We start from the raw sequence: 26590 nt of genomic DNA on the forward strand, positions 1-26590 counted from the left end.
CCACATCAGTCTTGTGCATTCCGAAGCAGGGGAATACAGCTTAATGAATAGCAACATTATTGAAACTTTGGTTCCTTGTTTTTCTTGGTAACTTTACTTTCAAGAATCATAATTATTCAACTTAAACAGAACAACTACTGAGCTTCTCTGGCCATCCAAATAATCCGTGAAAATATTGCAGCCAAGGTGTTCATTTTCAAGACTCTCCAAAGAAGGCTTTCCTAGCAATTGTAAAGCGGTCCAACTCTTCCAAATTCCAGTGGTCTCTGTGGGCTATCCCTGCCTTTAAGAACATGTACTGCTCTCTTTCTTCCATTGCCTTTCCACCAAAATGATGTCTCTTTACTCCTGTATTAATGGGCCAAAGCTATAGAAACACCTGTAAGGAGGCAAATAGACTCTGAATCCCTCTGAAAGTAATTTCTATAAAAAAACAAATAAGAAAGGGAAATAACAGGTGTTCCCTTGCTAATTATCCAGCTGCTTCATTCTATTCTCGTCGAGTCCTGCTCTCTCTGAGCCTGTGAGTGGAGAACCCTGAAATATTCAGATGCATATTTAATCTTTCAGATCATTTGGATATCTCATCTCCATGGTATTCAATACACAACTCTTTGGGAACATTTAATTTACTTTGGGTACTGTGTAGACAGTGCTTTGTAATGGAAAAAAATCCTAAGGCATGGAATTGGAAGACCTGGGTGTAAGATGTTCTTCGATGTGCTGTGTAATTTTGGCCAAATTATTTAACTATCCTGAACTTGTGTGTTAATGTTTCTTGACCTAATTCTCATTGCTTGTGTGCAAAGAAAACCAAACAACCTACGTGAAAATATTTAACTTCATCAGAGTAATATTCAAGTATTATTTTCCTTAATCTTTTACATATTCTACTTTTATATATTTTTTGTTTGTTTGTTTGTTTGTTTCTCTCCATCAATGCAACATAAATGTCATGAAGGCAGGGCTTTTGGTTTTATTCCTGTAGTGCCTTGACCGCTTCATACAATGCTTGGTGCTCAGTAGCTGTTTATTGAAGGAAATTTAAAAAAAAAAAAAAAAAGGTGCCTGCAGATTTCTATTTAGTTTTATAATTGCTTAGAAAGGCTTATGTTTCATTATGCCCTTTCTGCTTGTAAAGTGGCTATTAGAACTTAACACATTGTTAGAAAGGAATGTCATTTTGATTGAGCATTTCAGGAAAAGTTAAAGGCTTGTGTGTTTCTCAAACATCTTGCCTAAGAAAATGAGAGGCTCAGAGGTAAATCTGAATTGGTGGGTTAAAATGATTGGGATATATAACTGACTATTTTTGACATTAGCCCTAACTCTTGTAATTTTTTTTTGAGAAGTAAACTTCATTCATCTACAGGGGGAAAGAATTGAGCCCTTTAGGCAATCCTACAGTACACATCAAGAACACTGATATAAGTAAGGTTTCCTTGCGGTTGCTGTTTGTAGGTCTGTCACAGTCAGGATGTAGCTACATTTGAGACATGCACATCAGATTCTCTGAGAAATCAAAACGTAGACACTGTGAAGGTATACATAAAAGATAGTAGTCTTATCTCGAAACCGGCGTTGAAGAGGAAAGAAAAAGTCTTGTTCTCTTAGCTGGCATATTTTAGCTTAAATCTTTCAAAAGGGAAGACCTTTCTAAGCGGGATGATCCCCGTCTAGGACACATTCATTTCACTTTGCTGAGAACCAGTCTAATAAGCTGGACGGTCTGCTGCTTTCTCTCCCTGAGCTATAATTAACGGCAGCCCCTAAACTTTGAGCCTTTGTTTTCCCTTTGCCTGTGCCGCATAGCTATTTGATTGCCTGTTTGCAACCATAACATGCCATTAAATATTAAATCACAGCATTTGTCTCAGAAATATGTTTATTGTACTTTGAACACTTTGGAAATAAGAGAGTCAGTGTTTCAAGGCGCCAAGCAGCCTGGAAATCTCTTTACATAATCTCCCTAGTTGGATTTGCTGACTGCTCTTGGTTCACTTTTCTCAGTGGCATCTAATGAGGCAACAACCTCAACCTGCTGTGACAATGGTTATATCGTCCTAATAATGGTGAAACACGTTCATCTGCTCAGCCTCAGTAAAATTCCATGCTCCGGGTCCCCTAGAAAGGATGAAATGTGATTTCCAAGAACAAGTCAAGGTGTCTTGAATCTTGGCTATTTGGGAATCTATGGAGTTATACAATCTGAAATGCATATTTGTGTGCATTTTATGGTCCTTTTACTGGGTGACCTTTTAGGTTCCTGTAATTCATATGTGACATAATACTTGAGGTTTTCATTAATAAGAGTTGCATGTAGATTCTAACTATTTAATCATTTGTGTCCTGATTGCTCTCTTCTCATTTCTAGCTTTAGAAAGCAAATGCAAATTTTGTCTCAGAAATAGGTACCGCAGAATAAGTGACAAGAGTATTCATTGCTGACTTTCCAACAGAGATGCTGGTCTTATCTCTAGGCCTCGATTTCACCTCCCAAAAGCAGAAGGATTGGGCAAAGTTAGCTTTAAAGATGAAATAAGAAAAACGTATCATTTAAACTTCAATAATTGAGATTAATCTAGATGAAAAAATACAATTGGGACAGTTCAATGATGCCTCATGGTATCTGGTAGAGGCACTTGGAATCAGGAATATGATTTACACAAAAAAGGAAGAATGTTGCTATACCATTAAAAAATGCTTTTTTAGGTGGGTAACCTTATAAATGGATAGTTAGCTTAAAAATAATTTATCTAAAATTGTGCAAATATGTAGTTTACCAGTAATATCAATTATTCCAATTTCTTATTTTTTTAGTTGCATGAACCTCTGAGAAAAGAGTAGATGTTTGATTCTTTCCTTGATGTCTGCATCTCATTCGGAAACCTGATCATTTTTAAATTGCTTTTTTAAAAAAATTAAACCAGAGTACAGTGATAGAAAAATTGATTATTCTCCTTGTCACTCTAACATATTGGATTGTGCTACTCAACTTCCATTAGGGTAAAAAATGCCTTGTGGAGAAAGCAATTTAGATTTGGTAAGGAGATAGCATGCATCCTATCTGAATTCTGTATGTGAGTCACTTACTTAAGCCTTTTCTACAAAATGAAATCTATACACACAATGACAACATATTGTTATAATGAATTTATAACACAAAAATAGAATATTCAATGATTATCAGTAAATTCAGTTGTCGTGTTTTCCGTGCCTTGGCATTTTGATATATTGTGTAGAGGTAAACTTGCTTTAAAGTATGCCTGCTTTCCTAGAAAAAGATTGTGTGCTATATTTAGCTATATATAAAGACCATATTTTTCAAACTTTCCAAACTTTTCAACACTTAACTTGCCAAATATGTGTTTTTGGAGTACAGTTCTATAAATGATTTGAAATCAGGTCCATCCTGAAAAATGTAAGTCCCATCAGCTGTATGTTAATCTTCATAAAAAATGAAGATGGTTTTATTTCATTTCTAAGGGGTGACATATAATAAGCATTATTGTCATTGTTGTTTCTGCTTTTGCTATAGTGTGCTGCTCTTGCATGAAATGTCTGAGTGACTAGATATCTTTAGGTCACTTAATTATCTACTCCCTTCTCCATCCCACTGCCTCTAATTCTTCACGAAAAGCTTTTCAGGAAATGGGATAATTGTTTTTAAACTGCATTTTTCCATCCTTAAAACCTGTTGGTACTATTTTCCTCTCTCTGTGTCCTTCCCCACACCATCAGATCAATTTGAAAGGCCTGTGAATTCTAATTCCAGGAATATAACGAAGTTATTCATCAATTCTCTTGCTGAAAATGACTGAATTTTAGTACAACATTTAAAATTTACTAAGAGAATTTACAGGTTGATATAATCATAAGATTTTATTAGCTAAATATCACCAGGCCGTCAAAGAAAAACAAAATCTTAAAAGTAGCTAGAAAAAAAGATACATTACCTTTAAAAGCTAACAATTAGATTGAGAGCTGATATCAAAAAAGCAACAATGGGAACCAAAGATAATGAGGTGATATCCTCACAATATGAGGGAAAGAGTTACCAGTTTAGAAATCTATGCTTTGTGAAAATATCTTGCAAGAATAAATAAAGATATTTTCTCACAGGCAAAAACTGGGAGTGTTACTAAGTAAAATTATGAAGGATTTTGTACATATCAGTAATTACATTAAAAGTAAATGGACTAAATGCTCCAGAGAAAATGCAAAGATTATCATTTGGATTTTGCAAAATCAAAGAAAGTAAGACATATTTAAAACATAAAAAACTAAAAGAATGGAAAAAATACAAAATTAAGTAGCTAACCCAAGAAAATTGATGTTGCTTTATCAGACAAAATAACCTTTAAAACTAAAGAGCATTGCTGGAAGTTAACTATGTCACTGCATGATGAAAAGGGTTGAATAATAAGCAAGGCATACCTGCATTTTAAATTTGTATTCATATAACAAAGTATCCTTAAAATTAAAACAAAAAATGGACAGAAATACAAAATAATTTATCCAAAAAATATCAGTATGTACTTAGAAGATCTATCATAATCAACTTAACCTAATGTACATACCTAGACTATGATAACCCAAACCTGCAGATGACATATAACATTTACAGAAATTGGCCACATACCTGGATTACAAAGCAATTTGTCATACTGAAGATCAGTGTTATCCACATCATGGTATCTGAGTAAAATGCAATTCTACTACAAGTCAGTAATGAAAAGATAAATTGAAATTTTCCATATAAATAGAAATAAAATCAACAAAATTACAATGAAAATTAGAAAGTCTTTGAATTGAAGGATACTAAACATAGCACATTTCAATACAGGTAAAGCCATCATAAGAGAAAAATTCATGTCCTTAAAGACATACATTAAAAAAAAAGGAAAGCCTGAAGATGATAGTAAATACTGATCTCTTGAGATTTTAAAATGGAACAACAAAATAACCTCAAAGAAAGTAAATAATAATGAGATCTGAAATTATATGATCAAAAATAAACATAGATTCTAAATCAAAAGATGGTTCTTTGAAAAGACAAAAATACCCCGCACATTTAATTTAAAAAGGGGATAGGTGAAGCACAAAACCACGATTTTAGGAATGACAAAAAAACAAACTAACAACAACAACAACAAAAAACTACAGATAATATAGACAAAATTATAGTAATAGTATAAAACATCATGTCAATACATACACACACACACACACACACACACACACACACATATACATACACAGACATACAACTAGGATTAAAATGGCAATTTTAAATAAAAACAGAACCTACAAAAGTAACTGGAGAAGAAACAGGAACCATGATAAACATTGGAAATACTGATTTTAGTTAAAACCCTGCCAACAAGAGAGCTCCACTTCCAGACGGCCTCACTGGAATAGTTAATTCCTGTATCACCTGAACTCTTCCAGCAAATAGAAGAGAAATACCCTAGATCTCTTTTATGAAACTGGCATAACCTTGATACCAATCTGAGAAGGGAAGAAAGGAACTACAGTCAATCTCATTCACAGAGGGAAAAAGAGTTTCCAACCAAATTTCTAGCAAGCTAGGTTCCACAACATATAAAAAGGATAATACATTTGTAACCAAATTGAGTTGATCTCTGGATTTAATATTACCAATCAATTGTAATTCATCAAATTAACAATCTAAAGGAAGAGAGTGATATGGTTATATCAATAAATGTAAAGACTTTTGATAAAATGCAACATTCTTTTATGATTAATAGGATAAAAACACTAGGAAATATAAGAAGACAAGAACTTCCTTAATAAGGAACTACAGGAAGCATAATACATAGTGGTGTAACTTTAAGGAATTTTGCATTACTCTATTCAACATTTCACTGAAGACCCTAGCCAATACAGAAAGACAATAATGAGAGACCAAAAGAAAAAATTGTGGCAAAGAAGAAACCAAAATTCTTAGCATTTGCAGTTTATTCGTTTATGTGCATGGAAAACCCAAAATAGCTGAAGATTAATTATAAGAATTAATCAATTAGTTTAGCATGCTTGCTGAACATAAATCAAAGCACACACATAAGGTACATTTTTTTTCATATGAGCTACAAACAAAAAGTGAAATTTAAAAAGGAAATTTTATGCTATCAATAAATTGGATTTTTTTTTAAGACTAAGTCTAAAGAAAGCAGACAAAAACCTTCCCAGAGAAAATGAAAACCTTTAGTGAATGGCATAGGTTGGAGGTCTTATATGACCACATATGGTGCTACCCATGCCCCCACATCAGGTATCTCCTGTTTTTATAGCTCTGATATCTTACTGCCTTAGTCTTCTCTGGCATCTTTATCCACACAATACATTTCTTGAATTCTTTTCATGTACTGCTAACTACCAGCCATGGAGTTGCAAAGATAATTTCACTGTCTCCTTATACATCTGTTATATATCTGATGCTCTTATATTATAAATCTGATGTATAAGATATAGATATACATCACATCTGATGTACAAGATATAGATATATTATTGTTTTTTCATAGTTATAGTGACTTTCTAGTTTTTGAGATTTGAGGTATTAACATATTAACTTGATTTGAAAAAAAAAAAAAAGGACTAGAGCATACCTACAGGTAAGCATTGTATAGAAACTTGATCACAAGGCATTCGATTTCCATAAAAATCGGTTGCCCTACTTTTCTCTTACTATTAATCTTAATATTAAAATATTAAACTTAAGAAGCAAAAAATGCTCCTGACCTATAGATACCCAAAAACTAAGTTAGGAGGCTCTGAAATTCTTATCTACAAGATGTGGGTTACCTTTTGATGCATCAAAGACGTGAAGGCCAATCACACATCCAGCACATTACTCAAAACAGAGGCTATCTGAAAATATGTGTGCAATCTTTGAACCCTTTTCTGAGGTTCTTTCGTTTTGTTTTGAATTATTAACAACCTCATCATCTAGCTACTTTTGTTCTTTTTAAAGACAGCCTTCTTGAGTGTGCCTTTCTCCTTGAATGACACTAAAACTTCTATTTCTTTTTTTTCCCCACCCTGTTCCTCTCCTGCCTCCTCTCCAAATCTGCTGGTGTTTGTAACTTCTTTATTGTGGGTGTGGTCCTCTCCATCAGCCATGTGGGTAGTTGAACCAAACTCACCTACCAGCCTCTCTGCTGCCTTGTCCACCAGGAGACACTCCCAGGAATCCAGGTTGGTTGTGGGGTGTGGGGTCCAGGGAATGTATGCATCCAAGTCATAACCAGGGCCTCCTTTTTCATTCCAGCATCCCATGGGTCCCCTGGGCTCCCAGCACTCAGAGTTTGACCCTGATTGCAGGCTTTCCAGTTTGCAACACTATTTCTGCCAAACTCCAAACTGCAGTGCATGTTATCTCTTTCTTACCATCAAATTTTACCCTTTCTGTGTCCCATCCTTTTGGGGTCCTGCTCCTTCTTTCCATTTAAATGACTCTAAGGCATTTGCAGGGACTCCAGCATCCACATTTGCTAGGTGGCAGAAATTTTTGATTAGGCTGGAGCTTTCCTCATTCCTGAAATCACAAAAGGAGGTTGTTTTTCTATTCCATTTTCATGGAGGCCTGGAGCTGGCAATGTGTTTGGCTGAAGCGCCCATCTGCCCTTGGGACTGGTTATCCAAGCTGGTGCGACAGCCAGAGACATCCCCTTGGGCGTACCCTCACCTCTTGTCTGCAGTTTTCTTCTCTGGGCCCAAACGTCTGAGAGCATGAGAAAGAAAAACAGTTCTTAAGGAAGTTAGCATGTGACCAAAGCAAGTCGTGCTACGTGAAGACAGCCGGGCACCTGAGAGAGAGCATAGGCCAAGGTTCATCTAGGTTTGCATCTCAAATTGTGCCACTTAATTAACTGTGTAACTCAGAAAATTCTGAACCTCTGAATCTTAGTCTTATGAGGATAATAGGCTAACAGCCCCTCCCACTATCTTGATGCTGTGAGGCTATGAAGTGACAAAGGTAAAGGTCCTGTCATAATGACAGGGGTAGAGTGAATGTCAGTCAGGTGGATCTGCTACTATTGGCTGAGATTTTCTCCCTTCAACAGCAGCAAATCATGAAAAGTAACCCGTATTGGGGCACCTGGTTGGCTCAGTTGTTAAGCGTCTGCCTTCGGCTTGGGTCACGATCCCAGGGTCCTGGGATCAAGCCCCGCATCAGGCTCCCTACTGGGAGCCTGCTTCTCCCTCTTCCGCTCCCCCTTCTTGTGTTTCCTCTCTCACTGTGTCTCTCTGTGTCAAATAAATAAATAAAATCTTAAAAAAAAAAAAAAAAAGAAAGAAGGAAAGAAAAGAGAAGTAACCAGTATTGGTCTCATTTGACAGATGAAGAAACTGAGGCTCAGAGAGATGAAGTAACTTTCCTAAGCTCAAATTAGTAAGAGTGACATTTGGGACCCAAACTCAGGTCTTTTGACTTCCACCACGCAGTTATATTTTCACTGTATTACATGGCCTAAGAAGTTTTTCAGTTTGGGCATATTTATATTAACTGCTTGTCTTCTCCTCTGGCTTATTTGTTTAACGTGTGGGTGTTGTCACATCTCTTCATTTATTGTGGTGGTTTCAAATACTGCAATTATAATTTACATGAGTTTCATCTTGACGAAAACCATGATATTGCCTTTATGGTTTATATGGATTATTTCTAGCTATCTGATAGTTTCATTAACATTTGTATTTCAGGACTGTAGACCATCAGAGACAAAAGCATGAAGTGAGAACTGAGAGCCTGTCTTTACTTTTATCTGACAAAGATAAATCGCTAAGATTTTAAGTGGCACCATTTATTGGCCCTACCATATTTACTGAGCACTGACTAATTGTAGGTGTTGTGCTAAGCACATTCTGAGGTTCAGTAGTGAATTAGATGTTTTTTCTCACCTCAAGAGCTAAATAACAAATTGGGAAAGAAACTAGCAATTTTAATTGAACCTGAATTAGACTGTAGAACCCCTGTTCATTTGATATAAAAATACAGATGCGCCTTATAATGGAAATTGATACATATTAATTTGATAGGTGAAGGTTTGTTTCCTGAATTGTGATTTCCACAGATGTCATATCATGAAAGACCAACAAAGAGCCCTGCATTTGTGCAGTGTATTGCCTGTGGGGGTGTGTGGAGATTCATAATAAATAATAAACAGTAAAGAAATACATTCTGTGGAATGTTAGAAGATGATACTGATACTGAGAAGAGCAGAGCAGAATAGAAAAGATCAGAAGCCAGGGGCAGGGAAGTCTGGTGGCAGTTGTAAACAGGACAGTCAGGGGAAGCCACATCCAGAAGAGGCCTGGAGAAAGACCTGAAGGAGGTGAGGGAGTGAAGTGTGCAGGTCTCTGGGCAAAGAGCGTTCCAGGCTAGGGAAGGCACTCAGACAGCAAAGCAAGCCGAGGGAGACCAGGAGAGCATGAAGGACATGAGGTCTCAGAGGTGACAGGGAGATCAGGCATTAGGGCCTTACAGCCCACGGTATGACTTATGGCTTTCTTGGAAGTAAACTGCAGTAATACGGCAAGGTTTTGAGCACAGAAATGACCTAGAATAACATTTTGTGTTCACCTGTGTTCATTTAACAGAGCAACATTTTCCTGCACCTTTTTTTGGGGGGGGGGGCAAAGGGGGGGAGAAAAGACATTATCGTAATGTCTGCATACTAAATTCAGCAGTGTATCTGCTGGTGAACATATTGTTTTCAGCTTTTTCTATTAGTAATACTGAGTCGAGTATCTCAGGACATACTTCATCTTGCTCTCTGTGCCCTAGAACAGATTCCTGTAAAGGGCATTTCTGGGTGACAGGTGTGCATGGATAAAAAAAAAAAAAAAAACTTGAAAAGCGTGTGCAGATTGTTTTCCTTAGCAGTCATTTCAATTTACATATTCCCAGAGGCAACATGCATTATATCACACATTTTTTTTTTCCAAAGATATTATTTATTTAAGAGAGAGCACACAGTGGGAGGGGTTGAAGGACAGAGGGAGAGGGAGAAACAGACTCCCACTGAGCAGGGACCCTGACCTGTGGCTCACTGCAGGGCTCCATCCCAGGACCCCAAGATCAGGACCTGAGCTGAAAACATATACTTAAGTGACTGTACCACCCAGACACCCCTTCATATAATTGAATTTAAATATAAATGTCCAGGGTGGCCTGGGTGACACAGTGGGTTAAGCATCCACCTTTGGCTCCGGTCGTGATCCCAGGGTCCTGGGATTGAGCTCTGCATTGGGCTCCTTGCTCAGCAGAAAGTTTACTTCTCCCTCTCTGTCTGCCCTCCCCCGGCTCATGCTCTCTCTCATTCTCTCAAATAAATAAAGTCTTAAGATATATATATCCAGCATGCATGGTTCAAATCTGGATCCCACCCCCCTAGTAACAGTTCTTTAATTCAGATTCATGATGTGATATTTGTGATAATTGAATCAGGGCTCCATGGAAGCCTAACTAACTTCCAGTACCTCCAGAAGAAAGGCTTTCCCAAGCAAATGGAGAGGGCAAACAGAAACACAGAGGGAAAATATAAAATGCCTTAGAAAAATTACTCCTGTGTATTTATTATGGTAATCTTATTAAATTATTTTTTCGACTAAAGTGGCATTTTGGCAATACAGCGACTTTTCCCGAGAAACACTTTCAAATCAAATTTTCAACAATATCAGATGAGTCTTGTGTGAGCTTTGTGACTTTACTTCAATTTTCTGGATATTTTCCCATGTTGATAAATATAAAAGTTGATAAATATAGAAACTATGCCTGAATGGGTCACATCTTTGTACAGAATTCAATGAATTCTGTGTTTTCTTGGATTTTAAAAAAGCCTTAATTATTCTTAATTTTATAATCTTGTGATAATATCAAGAACCAGCGTAAGTATGAAAATCTTTGAATATTTTTCAAAACCCATGTCTGAGAACAGGAAAGAGAAATGTCACGGTAAGAAGTATTTATGCATTTATTCCAAAGGTTTGTATATGTTTAATTTAATACAAAAAATGTACTGAGGGGTGCCTGGATAGCACAGTTGGTTAGGCCTCCAACTCTTAGTTTCAGCTCAGCTCGTGATCTCAGGGTCGTGAGATTGAGCCCTGCATTGGGCTCCACACTGAGTGGGAAGTCCGCTTCAGACTCCTTCCCTCTCCCTCTCCCTCTCCCTCTGCCCCTCCCTGTTGAGCTCATCGTCTTTCTCTCTCTAAAATAATAAATAAATCTTTTTTTAAAAGTGCCAAAACTCCAACAGGGAAATTATTATGATTAAATTAGTTTTTAGAGGTTAATGTGATATCATTTCTCAATTTATTTTTTTTAAGATTTTATTCATTTATTTGACAGAGACAGAGATCACAAGTAGGCAGAGAGGCAGGCAGAGAGAGAGAGAGGAAGGGAAGCAGGCTTCCCTTCCCGTCGGGCAGAGAGCCCGATGCAGGGCTCGATCCCAGGACCCTGGGATCATGACCTGAGCCGAAGGCAGAGGCTTTAACCCACTGAGCCACCCAGGCACCCCTCATTTCTCAATTTAATATTGAGTGCTAACCCTATGCCAACATCACATTACTGGTTTACAAGAATAACCCTATTTAACTACCAGAACAGTTCTGTGACAAAGCTTCTATTATAATCTGCATTTTACAGATGAGGAAACCAAGGCTTAGAGAGGTTTCAGTAACATGTCCTTTTCTTTTTTTCAGAGAGGGAGGAGGTATGTGGGAGGGCCAGAGAGACTCTTAAATAGGCTCCATGCCCAGAGCGGAGCCTGACGCAAGGCTCAGTGTCACAATCCTGTGGTCATGATTCAAGCTGAAATCAAGAGTCAGACACTCAGCTGCCAGCCATCCAGGAACCCATCCAGCTCCATCCAGGGAGTAAGTGGTAGAGTGGAAACATGAATCTGGGTTTCTCAAATGCCAAAGCATTGGGCTGTGGCTGCATTAGAACTCATTTGTATGTCCTGATCATAGAAGCAAAGGATTAGATGGAATATGAGAGATCATAGTGCAGAAGAACATGGTAGAGTGCTTAGAGAAGCAGGTGAAATCTTAGATCAGTTATTTATAAGTAATATAACCTTGGATCTACTATGTTAACCTCTAATTCTTTATTTCTCATCCATAAAGGGGTATAATTAAAAGACTGAGTAAAATATTTCTTAGAGTTCTAAGCACGCACTATACATTAAATGATAATAATTGTTGTTAAAGGTAACATAGAGAAGATTTTATAAAAACACATGGCCAGGTGCTTTGGTGGAAGAACAGAAATCCTTGGGAGCTGAGGTGGTTCTGTAACATACATTCGGAATGTATCTGAAAAGTCTAGATATAGTAGAATGCAGTGACATACATAAAGTGTTTTGATGATGGAAACAATAGACACTTAACACTTTTTTTTTTTTCATAAACAGCACTTAGGGATAAATACTTCATTAGGAAGCATCTACTAATCTTCATGGATAAATACATATTCATCCAACACTAAATTAGCAACGGTGATGTGTATGATGTGTACTTTTTGCCTTACATTAAAATAGTCTTTTTGCAAACACCATTTGCACAATATTTGCCTTGCAAAATTTCCTTATAGCCCTCATTATCAAAAAGAGAAAAAGAAGCTAAGTAAGCCATCATACTGTTTTGCTTGATCCTCTTTTCTGAACAAGAAGATATAATTTTAAAATGATTTTTTGGGGTCTTGGTGGAGCTTGAGATTGTGAAACAGCTTTTTAAGGTCCAAAGTTAATAAACCCCATATTTTTTTTAAAGATTTTATTTATTTAACAGACAGAGATCACAAGTAGGCAGAGAGGCAGGCAGAGAGAGAGGAGGAAGCAGGCTCCCTGCTGAGCAGGGATCCCGAAGCGGGGCTTGATCCCAGGACTCTGGGGTCATGACCTGAGCCGAAGGCAGAGGCTTTAACCCACTGAGCCACCCAGGCGCCCCCAATAAACCCCATATTAATGATTAGATTCATGAGGACATTACTTGCTGTCACCTCTTCTTAGAGATAATATGTGGACTTGCAAAGCATAGCATCTGACACACACATATTAATTTTCTATTTTATATATATATTACATATCTGTATCTGTAGCTATATTTCTATTTCTCTATTATCTATGTATGTTATATAATATATATATATATATATATAATCTTCAGTAACACTGTATTCAACAGTATATGCCTTTTCTTTTTTTTTTTTAAGATTTTATTTATTTACTTGACAGAGAGAGATCACAAGTAGGCAGAGAGGCAGGCAGGGGTGGGGGGAAGCAGGCTCCCTGCTGAGCAATGAACCCAATGCAGGGCTCCATCCCAGGACCCTGAGATCATGACTTGAGCTGAAGGTAGAGGTTTAACCCACTGAGCCACCCAGGTACCCCTGCCTTTTCTTATATAAAGAAGTTGTTTGTCTTTTCTATTGTAATCTACTTATTTTGCACAGTACCTACATATGATGAGATTTACGTTTCACTAGATATATCTGACAGATTTTAGAGTTGTCAGAATAAAAGTCTCTATTAGTAATTTTCTATTTAATTTCTCAGGATAAAAGACTTCAGCCTAACTAGTATTAAAATAGAGAAATCACTAGCAATTGGTGTACAAATTGTATCCCAAATGTATTAACTATGCTATAGTCATGTGTCTTTTTTGTTTATTTTTATTTAAAAGATTTTATTTATTTATTTGAGAGAGAAAATGTGTGCACAGGTTTGCCTGTGGGAGAGAGAAAGAGAGAGAGAGGGAGAGTGAGCACAAGCAGGGGGAAAAGCAGACTCCCTGTTGAGTAGGGATTCCCAACACTGGGCTTGATCTCAGGACTCTGGGATCATGACCTGAGCCAAAAGCAGACACTTAACCAACTGAGCCACCCAGGCACCCCTGTTTATTTTATTTATTTATTTTTTTAATAATCAAAATTAAGTTAGAGTACATCTAATTTGAAGCCACTATTTTTGCTAAGAAGAAGCTACTTGTTTTATGATTAATAATGAATGACTTGTTTATATTCTGCTTATTATCATTTGCTAGTACCCAGACTTAGGTCTTCAACTACAGTTTCACTGATTTGAAGGCAAAAATGATAGTGAAATGTATCAACTATCTTTTCTTAAAAAGAAATATTCTTCATTCTTAAATAATCTATTATAGTTTTTTGTTACGTTGTTAAATGTCCTTTATTTGAAGAATTATGGTGAAAGCAGAGGTAGGGATTTATTTTTAAAGTTCTTATTGGGAATACAAGGATGATCGCTTCATAATCTTATTGCTGTTTTTATTGTTATTCCACTGGTCCAGGAGATGGGAAAATCTGAAATTCACCATTCTATAGTTACTAAGTTGCCTTTATTTTTTTTATTTTTTTATTCTTTAAAGATTTTATTTATTTATTTGACAGACAGAGATCACAAGTAGGCAGAGAGGCAGGCAGAGAGAGAGGAAGGGAAGCAGGCTCCCTGCTGAGCAGAGAGCCCGATGCGGGGCTCGATCCCAGGACCCTGGGATCATGACCTGAGCTGAAGGCAGAGGCTATAACCCACTGAAGCCACCCAGGTGCCCACTAAGTTGCCTTTAAATATTGAAACAGGACAATTCACAGTGTTTCCAAGTATTTTCAAAATTTGAATAGTTCTTCCCTCTGAAAAGCTTACTGAAATCTTACAAAATTAATGAGGACCATTTAGGTCTGCCGCTGATGAACTGGGGACATATTTAATTTGTATGGGTGGCATGATAAGAAAATCATGCTCTGAAATCTCCAACCTAGAAAAGAAAAATATGAGTATAGAAGAGAAAGAAAGAAAGAAAGAGAAAGAAAGACAGACAGACAGATGGAAGGAAGGGAGGGAGGAAGGGGAAGGAAGGAAAGAAGGAAGGAGGAAGGAAGGAAGGAAATGAAAGAAAGAAGGAAAGAAAGAAGGGACTTCATACCTAGGAGATAAAACCAGAGAATGAGCAGAAGAATATAAGAGCACACATTGTAAACAAAAACTTTTGCACCAAACACTTGCTAAAAGTGCAAGACAGATTTTATTTGAGTTACTGCAGTAGGGGAGAAAGACATCAGTATAGAATATTGAGCCCAGCTCCACATACAACAGGGACAAATGGGGACTTACAGCCAATAGGCAGAGTGAGGGGGTCAGTGTACTAATTGGAAATACTGAAAGTAGGGAGATTCTTGCCAAAATGGCCTAATAAGTGTTCTTGCTAAAGGTCAACCAAAGATGTAGCTATCAAGGGTGAGGCATGAGGACAGATATCAGGGGTGGAGAGATTCTTGCTTAACTAACTTAGCAGGATTCCTTGCTGAAAACTGGGCTCAGTGGGTCAAGGAGAGGGCTGCAGTTCAAGGTCAAGATCTAATTGAAAAGACACTTGGGGGAGGCTGACTCAAGTTTGGTCAAGGAGAGAGCCTTTGTTAACAGACTGGTCAGAAGGTGAAGGTCATGTTCACTGATTTGTTAGTTGCGTGTATCACCCAGTGCTCATCATATCATGTGACCTTAATGTCCATCATTGAACACTACACCAAAATTAATGATGTACTATATCTTGGCTAATTAAATTTAAAGAAAAAGGAAAAAATGAATTTTTTTTAAAAGAAGATGAAAGCAAGAGAAACAAACATCATGTGATTTTAAAAACAAACCTGAACCTCTGAGCTTCGAGTAATAAGTTAACAAGTTAATCCTTTTGGGTGAGAGTAAAATAAGGACATCCACTTGAGCACACTTTCACTCTGAACCACGTGAAATTGTGTTTTAAAGTCTTCTAAATTCTTAGTTGGTATGCCATTAAATTGAATTGAATTGGACCATCTCAATTCTTTTTTAAAGATCTCTTCTGATAGATGCAAGACTTTATTTTTCTTCCAGTGTTGAGACGGAAGAATTTCGTATAAAGCTCACGAGTAAATATCCTTAATAGGAGAGAGATCATCAAAGGAATGGAAATTGCTACATGTTACTGCAAACATTCTATAAGTGGGCAGGAGATAAGAACAAATCTTATCTTTAAGAATCTGCTAAATTTATTTTAACTTTACACTCTGTTTACTTGAAATTTGAGCGACAATAGCAGCAGGATCCCTTTTCATTAGAACCATCCTGGGAAACTCTTTAAATGATCTCCTCAGATGTGGCTTATCTCACCATCTGTCACCACTGCAGAAAATTTAGCATTGAATTCAAACACTCTTTTCTGCCTGATCTGTTAATGTCCACCAGGATGCTCAGAAAGATAAGAACAAACAACATGAATAAGTACTAACTCAGCATCCACCCCTGCCTGGTGCTGTTCTCCATCCTCCTAACAGGTCTCTGTTCTTTCAGTATTTGCAGCCTAAGGGGGAGATAAACAAATATTTTAAAAAATTATATGCCATTTGACAAGTGCTATAACAGGACATGGTACAGGGTGCTGCTGGAACACACAAGAAGAGTGCCCATCTCATTTCTTGGGTTAGGGTAAGGTTGGGAACAGGAGGAGTGGTAAGAGTGTGAGTGTGTTTGTGTTTGCATGAGGCATTGGTGAAACGTTGGAGAGAAATAATGGCCTCCTCGGGGAGGAGGGAGGTGCAAGAGGTGATTTATAAATGGACACCCAAAAGGTAGAGTAGGCATTATTCAGGAGGAAGGAGGGGGCCTGGGATGGGTGTTCTTCAAAGAAGAAACACCACGTGCCAAAGATTTAAGGGCCAATGGGAATGTGTATTTAATTTAACATGTCAAATAATTGATTCTCAAAGTTGAACAGACATGTGAATCCTCCAGGTTGAATGTTAAAATGCAGATTCTGATTCAGTAATTCTAGGGAGAGACCTGAATTCCTGGGTATATAACCAGCTCCTAAGAGATAGCAATGCTGTTGGTTCACAGACCAAACTTTGAGCAGCAGCATACAGACAACTTGATTTTCAGTAACAGGACACTTCTCTCTCTGGAGAAGTCACTGACTATTCCCTAAGCCATTGTCACTACTGATGGTGACCTCCTTATTTGCACTGCATGAATCCTTGATGATTGCCCTGTGGTGGTAACTCAGCACCTCATTCACATAAGATATTTTCTGTAAGGGAGCCTACTTCTCATCCACGGTATTGTTAAAGTCACTACTTCAAACTCTGCTTTTGTACCTTCTTTTCCACCTTGATCTACCTCCTCATTGAAACACATTTAGCAGTTTCACCGTGAAACCGGCTCGAAAGGATGTGCTTAAGAAGCATTGTCAACATTTGTCAAAATCAAAGAAAATGTCCCGGGGAAGAACTTGCAGCCTTCCTCATTAGGAGCAACTTATAAAGCTGCACTGTATCTTGACAGCAGTTCTTTTAATGCCAATTTGTACTCATTTTAATTAATGCATGAGTCTCATCTTGCTGTCTTTGCCTCATCCTGTAGCAGTTCTGCTTCTCCAGAGACCAAGGAGAGCATCTTTGCAAATACTCTAAAAATTCCATCTCCCTCCCAAAGGCATGGGAACAGATTGGACTGCATTATCGACTTACTTACTGGGAACTCACACCCATGTCACGTGGTCTAAAAGAGAATCCTCTCTATGTATAGTTTTGTATATTAGGCGTCACCAAATTGATTTTAATGTGTTTCTGGGGACTAGAAGTTGCTTTCGCTTTGAATATTGGTGCAGTGGTACTGTGTCAGCTTTATCAGCTAATGCACTGATTTTACTCCCACTAATATGAGCCTACTACCCTGTTTAATTTTCATGATAATAGATAAAATAATAAGTTAATTCATAAATACCCACATTGATGCAGATATATATTTAAAATCACTTTCTGTATTACTGATTAAGCTTACAAATTTAGCAAACTTAGCATTAGGACAAAGGAGTGAAACTTACAGGCAAGCAACACTTTGAAGGTCCTTCCTCACCTTCATTTCCAGCTGGGATCTCAGAGTCATCTCAAAGGCAGTCGGGCTCTCATATCAAGGTATATGTGGGTAGACTTGTCATTTCATCCTTCCACTAGACTAACACAGCAGTCCTTAAATTTTTTTTTATGCAGAAGATTACCATAGCACCTTGTCTACTTGCAGTCATATACAACGTGCTTTATGGGGAAACAAGGAACTTCCATGGGTGATCTTTTACTTTTTTCTGTGTTCCCCTTAACCCTTGCTTTGGACCTAGGTAACTCTCCCCAAGGTAGATGTCATTCCCCTCTAGAGCAGTCAGAGATTGGTGAAGCTCTTTTCCTACCCTGTTTTATATCAGATCTGTCTCAACCTCACTTCTCAGTCACTTCCTTCTCACTCCTAAGGTTGTGAACCCTGTAAAGAGAAATGTGAGATGTCCTAACCCTGGAAAATATTATTTTCTTGACTCATGAGCCAAGTTATTGCAGACCCAAGTTAGCTTGGTCTATGGGCTTACCTTCCACACCTACCAATGATAAATGTTTGGCATTTGGGTAAAAGCCGAACTGTCCTCAGGCAGGAAAGCACTCACAGGGCATCTGGATTTGGGTGTGAGGGATAGTCACATTTAAGTGTTAGTTCAAAGTGACCGGCCCCACATTGTGAGACACCCATAAAAATAAGACCATGGGCTCTCAATGATGTTTTGCAAGTGATTTCTTGTGCCAGAAAGGACCACAGACTTTACTCCCAGCATTCATTTGAAAATGAAGGGACAGATCCACAGAAACAGGAAACAGAGTCCTAGGAATCTAGAGCCAAGTACAAGCCTCGTTTCCTTTTTCCCTTCACGGCCTTTTCCTAGTTAAGCAAGAATTAACATGAGTGCGCTCCTTTCACTTGAATTAGCTCACTCTAGTCCTCAAGGTAGCAATTACTCAGAAAATAATAACGAAAATTCAAAGTAAAACAGTTTTTGCGTGAATTAATCTGTGTAATTTTTAGCCAAAGCTGTTATCTGTTATATACACCATCCGCAGTCATTTAAAAAAGCCATTCATAGTAATTAATAATGTAAAAACTAATAGACTACGTTTATGTATTTCTGACTTGTGTTTAATTCCAGTGGCATGAAAATGGACTAATTTAGAACTTAAAACATGAGGGTTATATATTAGAAATGCATTAACTAATCCATTTGCTGTTTCTTTTAAGAGAAAATTGTTAAATATTGGCTTGATAATTATGTAAAGAATTATTAGATCATATTCCAAAAAATGTATTTTGAGGAGTTGTTCATATTCTTTGTGGTCAAGAACAACAAAAATAAAATATGTAGACTTCAGATACCCATACCTTTTTTAAAAATTCTTAGTTTTCATGTTTTCAGAAGAGAGATATTTAGAAATCTATAAAATCCAGAGGGCTTTTTGTATTATAATCGGACCAGATTCAAAATCTCCCAGCCATATCATGAAAAGTGGGATTGGCAATGATTTCAACGAGACATAGGGAGAAGGGAGAGAAGTCTAGAATTTTGGAGACAAAGAAGTTAAGGTAATGTTTCCAGCCAGAGAGATCTAAAGATATGATGTGCCTTTTTGTAAAGCCCACATTCTTTTCCTGGTACTGCCCTGTCTCCTGATTACAATTACGTTAATTTGGCATTCAAAAGGCATTATTTGGCTTTTAAAACTGCTTGCTTGAGAAAAACTAGCAGGGCTGGAAGTCAGACAGATGCACCTATCCACATAAGCCGTGAGAAGTCACTGGATTACAGTGTCCTGTTCCCAAGAGAATAGCTCACATTGGTTCCACCAACTACGGGAGCAAAGCCAACAGAAACAGTGTCAGCAGGATTTGCAGTTTCCGTGCACTCTGAAAAGATGGCTTTTGCTAAACCACATCGTGTTTCTTCTCTTCTGAATATGGAGATGGCTCACCAGAATGTGTTCTCTTTTGTGTTTTGGGCACCAACAGCAACTTGGAGTCACCACTGATGTACGAGGTGTCAGCGGCACAGGAGGGCATTGCCAGTGGGAGCTTGAGAGGTGGCCTGGGGAGCTCCATCACAGCCTGTAAGAAGGTAACCTTGCCCTGTTGAACTTGACTGCTAGTGTAGTTTGACTCTCCAAGTACTTCTTCTAAAGCAGAAAACAACAACAACAATAACAAACAACGGAGTAATCCACAGTTTGCCTGTCGGGTTAACCTCTGATGCTACTAAAAAATGTAATTCATGAGAATGATCAGAAAACTTGAGCAGTTCAGATAGGTGGGACTTGAAAGCTATAAGCTTCTGCTGCGGGGCCACGAAAGCTTCCACCTCTTCCCTTCACAAACTTGGCCATGGATAACAGCTTCTCATTGCATCTCCTTTCAGAAGAATCTGCCCAGGCTTTGAGTGGCTCACCTTATAGGAAACACCTAGGTCTGTACCTAAGAAACACTCTTGGCTGCTCTTCTGATACTTTCTTAAAGAGAAGGGTGGGCTTGGCTTATTTTATTATGAGACACAGAGTTACATTTCCTAGAATATAGACTTTAGAACTAATAGACAAGTCTTGCTTTAATACACTTGCTGAAATTTGTCATTTGGACAATATAAATTCATCTACTGTGTTTTTCCAGTCAGTCTAAGGCCCAGAAACTTAAAATATCCACTTTCCCACCCAAAGCTTTTGTTAGTTTGCTGCAGAATTCCGGAGGAAGATGTGTTTAATCTCATCTAACCTTAGATTATTTCATTAATTATTTTAAAAAGGTTAAATGATAAAAAATACTCATAGGGGTAAATCAAGATCAATTCTCTTACCAAACATATTATATAGTTTGTGTGTATGTATGTGTGTGTGTGTGTGCGCGTGTGTACGTAATTATGTATACATATTGTAACATTATGAATGCATAAGTATATTAATTGATTGATTATTACACCCAGTTAAGCAGTCTTATTTATTCTCTGCTTGTGTGGTGTTTATATCATTTTCAAGTACCAAAGAAAATGAAACAAACATATCTGTGTTAGAGAAGATATGCTGATTATAGAAAAGTAGCATTAAACATAATTTTACAAAAGTATTTGCATGCATACGTTCATAGCCAGATATAAAATAAACTGGTCTAGTCAGTTCAAGGCTCTAATGTTCATGTGTTGTATGATCTATTATTTGTTCTCCTGTAATAAAATTCTTATAGTAGAGTCAGTGCTATAAATGTCCATTTTTAATGCAGAAAACTGAGGTAGTATAATTCAAAATGATTTTGAGTTACTTATATAAGAGAGCTAAAACTGCAGGTCTTCAAGCCTTGAGGTATGTTCTGTTCAGCTCTATAACTCTAAATGATAGTCTTCATCAGATGCTACACATTTCCCAAAGCTAAATGATTTTTCATTTATTTTAATTTTTAAATAACTCCATTTCTATTGATTAGAGTCCATGTGGTATTTAAATTAAGGATTTAAACCAGACTGCTTGAATTTGACACCCAGTTCAATCATTACTAGTTGTGTTATCTTGAGCAAATGATCTTACCTCTTCATGCCTCAATTTCCTCATCTGAAAAAAGGAGGTGATGGGTGAGGATTCAGTGAGTTAATAGATGTGAAATGTTTAGAATGGCGCCTGGCTTACCATAAGCACTCAAAATGAAGACTATCTATGAGTAACATTATTCCACAGCATAATTTTTCAATAAGTACATGGTGCCAGAAATTAATTCAATATACGTATCGCCATACTGAGAGAGTTAGCATTTTATGCTCTGTTACCTCGACTACATTTTTTTTCCTGGGGAAAAAAGTAATCATATTCATTTCTTAAAAATCATGTCTGGAAGCTACTGAATAGAGCTCTTTGGGGCTAATGTCTATTCAAAAAATAAAAACCCAAATGCAATCATTTATTTTATATACATATATGTATATATATATGTATATATATACACACACATATATACAATCATTTATTTTATATACATATATATGTATATATATACACATATATATACATATATAAAATGCCTGTGTGTATATATCTATGTATGTGTGTGTGTATATATCTATGTGTGTGTGTGTGTGTGTGTATGTGTGTGTGTGTGTGTATATATATATATATATATATGAATTTAAAGTTTTAAATATAATCGTACTCTTACCACAACCATTTCTAGAACTGTTAGCAGGTTAAACCATATGAAGTTTTCTTTTTACAGATGAAAAATGATCAATTATAGGCAATTTCATATGGCCTGGTACAAATACATTCAAAATTCTGTTAGATCTTGGGGAGAGATACAAGAATGCATGTATATTTATAGGCTAGTTTGGGAGGTAATACTGGTTTCTCATGTGAAAAGTCAAATAGTAATTCATATGTGAGATAACTAGATAGTAATATCTGAAGATAGTCTCAATTATGGGAAAATGAGTATTGTGAGCATTTATAGTGAGGAGCAGAGAGAAACTCTGGACCTGAAACAGACAACAATAGTCTTCAGAAAGAGAATTGGATCTTAATTTGGGCTTCCAAGTATGATCGAGATTTGAATGAGTGCATTAGGTTGATTATCCAACCTAATTTAGGAAGTTAACACCAGAAGTTAACACCTTTGTGTCCTGGAGTATTTTTCTAATGTTCAGAAGCGCATTCCTTTCATTTTAAATGTTCTCTTAAGCTTACGTAATAATTGCATTTAAAGGAAGTTTAGTAGTCTTATATGCCACATGTTATATTCCACATGGCTCTGATTGTTTTCCTACCCAAAAGAGTAGCTCACTATTGTTTCCTTTTTTTATATCTGGAACGTAGGCCCTCAATAACAAGACACTGAATATCGAATGAGTTCATGCTTTTATTTTATTATTATATGTTACTGCAAACTGATTTAAGTGATCATTGATCAATTTGAAAAAACAAATCTTGTTAATCACAGATAATGGGCCTGGGTAAGTGAGAATCTATAAATGCGCATATAGTGTGTACTCGAAGAGACAAAAAGACAAAGAGAGCTCTATCTTAGAAATAGCAAGGCTGTCCAGCTGAATCACCACAGTTCACAGTCAATCAACCTTCAATAAGAGTACCATGGATAATTGAAATCTATTGGTAATTCCCCAAACTGATTTTATGTAATAGCCTCATCTTCTTCCCCATCAAACCTTCTTATCAGAACTGACATATTGCTAAATTAACTGGTGGATGAAATAAAACAAGGACTGGAAGATAACGCACTAGTTGGATAATCAGCCTCTGAAAAAATTGCAAATTGACTGAGTTTCTCTCCCTGTGTCACATTGAATCTCCAAGGTTTCAGGAATCCCACCCATGCGCAATTGCTTCAGTTCCTCTTTGCTATTGGGAAAATACAGTTGCTGGGAGCCACAGCTGTGAAAAAGCCATGGCATCAGGAAAAAGATTTGGGTGGACTTATTTGAAGAAAGAACTCCTTAAGGGACTGCCTTTCCCCAGAGCTAAGATGCCTATTCCACCTAGCCGTAGTTTACATATATTGTCCTTGTATTTTGTTAATAGACCCCCTTTTGCTGTCAGAAATGCCACAATAAGTTATAGGATTCTATAGAATGAGCTCAAACTTCAGAATGATCCTTTCTCAGTCTTCTTCCCTTTCTCTAAATGCTAGGAAAGTTATCAGATAAGTTCTCACTGAGGTAGTAGTGATTGTGTAGGTTAATATAGTTGTGACAAAATGAAACCTGTTTTTACTTAATTCTGTTACTGCTGAACTAGTTCTGTTGCCCCCTCCCTTAACTTCCATTGGTAATTAATCCTATTGAACCCGGACTTGAATTCAGAATTCTCTTCTTGAAGCTCTAAGCAGACACCATCAATCCATCCAAGTTGGAATGTGAGATCTCCTCTAGGTCACAGTAATTTTCTGAGCTCCGAACTCAAAGAAACTCTTAATGTGTGAAATGTGATGGTCCAAAAATCATGTGTTTAAAAGGATGGGATTTCTCAAAATTTTACAGAAAAAAAATGGGTAAGAAAGAGTAGCTGGTGGAGAGTGAATGCTAGAGCCCTGTGTGCTACCTCTTGAATCTTATCTCACATAGATCTTGCCTGATGTTACCTCTTCTCATAGGACTAGTCCTTCCTATAAGACCAATAGGATCACTATTGTTAAACTGAATCATACGGATTTTTCATTAAATGAGTTAAATGATTATAAATGTTATAATTTTATATCTGTTAGACACAAAGTGAAAAAAGCCTTTTATTCTCTTTATAATAAATCAAAATCTCTTATCTCTAGGAGGCAGTAGGATGCCACATTAAAAAAAAAAAAAAACACAGGGGCGCCTGGGTGGCTCAGTGGGTTAAGCCACTGCCTTCAGCTCAGGTCATGATTTCAGGGTCCTGGGATCGAGCCCCACATTGGGCTGTCTGCTCAGCAGAGAGCCTGCTTCCCTTCCTCTCTCTCTGCCTGCTTCTCTGCCTACTTGTGATCTCTCTCTGTCAAATAAATAAATAAAATCTTTAAAAAAAAGAATTTGTTAAAAAAAAACACACAAAAAACTGGACCTAGAATCCAAAAACCTGCGTTAGATTGCAGATTTCTCTTTTACTGTGTGATCTTAGGCTAGTGACATAACTTCTCTTACTCAGATGTTTATATACAAAAGAGTTTGGGGGGGTGCCTGGGTGGCTCAGTGGGTTAAAGCCTCTGCCTTCGGCTCAGGTCACGATCCCAGGGTCCTGGGATCAAGCTCCACATCGGGATCTCTGCTTAGCGGGAGCCTGCTTCCCCCTCTCTCTCTGCCTGCCTCTCTATCTACTTGTGATCTCTATCAAATAAATAAAATCTTAAGAAAAAAAAAGGGTTTGGGTAATTTCTTTAAAAAAAAAAAGATTTATTTGAGAGAAAGAAAACATGTGTGTGTGATTTGGGGGAGGTGCAGAGGGAGAGGGAGGGAGGATCTTCAAGTAGACTCCCTGCTGAGCACAGAGCCTAATGCAGGGTTCAATCTTTCGACCCATGATATGAGATCATAACCTGCGCCAAAACCAAGAGTTGGATGCTTAATGGACTGAACCACCCAGGTGCCCTGCTTTGTGTAAATTCTCAGTACACACAGCTGATGCTCAATAAATATTAGCTGATTCCAAATAAATAATCTTTATACAGGGCAGATTTTATTTATGTAGAATTTAAAAGCTAATCTGAGGTAGCATGCTCTGTCCTCTCATTATGTTGAATCTCTGTTAGATTTTCTTCTGCTTTGAAAGCATCATACTCGATGTCACATTTTCATAGTAACTGGACGTTTTCAGTCCTTGCTTCACTTTATGGGACCGAAGATTTGCTCTTTAGGGTATCATGGAATCAAGTCTCTGAGTAGGATTCACGTGATGAAAGAATTGTTGGGGAAAAATCAACCCCCAAATATCCTTCTCTTTTTATGTCATGTTAATTAAATCCACATTAAACCTGGACCTACTAAAGGCAGCAGAGGGAAAAGATTTGAGTTTCCCAGAGGTGGAGTTTGATCTTCATAAGATACCTGATATTCTCTTTGAAGTTTCAAGAACATTCTTTGCCATGACAGGCCTCCTTTAAATTGAGTTAAATTTGTTGTCAACAGTGGCCCAGAAACCTCTGAAGGATTGTCGGAATGGATGTCCCTGGATGCTCCATCTTACTCTGTAAAATACACTTTCATCTAAGCTCATATCGTCTTGATGGCATGTAATTAACAAAACCAATTCAATTAATGCGTGTCGGCACAGACATATAAATTGGGAGGCTTTCTCGGGATCTGATCTGTATCTCCAAAGACGTTTTTATTAGTCAGAATTGTATTGCTCTGGGCCAAACGCCCTATTAATACTTCTAGGAAACACATGATAGAAAATAGCTGTAATATTCTGTGCTTCTAGAAGCTGATTCCTTACCAGAGGGAAGGACTTTAAAAAAATGTAAATACATAAATAAAATTTTTAAAATTAGCATAATTGGGGATATTCACTTTCTATAGAAGGAGGATACCAGGCTTGTCATCCTGGAGTACGCAGTGCTCACAGCTTTATAAACACTCTCTTCTGATCAAACAACCTGGCCGTGGTCTTCAGATCCAGCTCCTTATACCACAATGGCCTAGTTAAGTTTTGTCAAATGGCTAGATGTCCTGTTTTATCATCATTCTGCAGGAGTAATCAGAGGCATTGAAGAAATAGGGAGCTCTTAAAGAAAATATATGTAGAATTGTCTTCCTAAAAGTGATATTTGAAGAGAGCTCATTTATAAAGTTGTAAAAAGAATTCCTTAGAGCAAAGGGAGACTGGAATCTGGGATGCCAGGAGGGGCACACTTGAGGTGGGTAGGGGAGTGGGGAGGGGAGAGGCTGAGCCTGTATCCAGGCAGTGGGAGGAGACACGTGCGGAAGCCAACATCAGGACTCCCTGGCAGTGAGAGTTAAACAGGATCATGAGCTCTGTCTATTTAAACCAGAACATCCATGAGTGGTGGTACCACTGAGGTCACTGGGAAGACGAGCGAGGGGACTAAGTAGCAAAAGAAGTCCTTGCATTCAGATTCAGCCAGCCACAAGATTCCCTGACCACCTAAGGAAACTTCTTTAGGCACTGACCACACTGACATCTGGGAAGTCACAGTTGCACTGAGACCAGAACGCAGCTAAG

At 37.5% G+C, this 26590-nt stretch overlaps 1 protein-coding gene across 3 annotated transcripts in view; it reads left to right on the forward strand.

The window, feature by feature from the left end:
• The window catches only part of SPHKAP (SPHK1 interactor, AKAP domain containing), a gene marked incomplete at both ends in the record, with an annotated part of 168237 nt that overhangs the window by 15245 nt on the left and 126402 nt on the right, over positions 1 to 26590 (forward strand). For 2 of the 3 annotated variants that reach the window (XM_080799204.1, XM_080799205.1), the window contains one exon: positions 19908 to 20013. In XM_080799204.1, coding sequence (XP_080655330.1) covers positions 19908 to 20013 — 106 coding nt within the window. Of the gene's footprint in view, positions 1 to 7144; positions 7222 to 19907; positions 20014 to 26590 lie in introns of those variants that run through there. The other variant, XM_080799203.1, reaches the window with a different exon arrangement.

Source organism: Martes martes, assembly GCF_963455335.1.
Source record: "Martes martes genome assembly, chromosome: 3".
Classification (NCBI taxonomy): Eukaryota; Metazoa; Chordata; class Mammalia; order Carnivora; family Mustelidae; genus Martes; species Martes martes.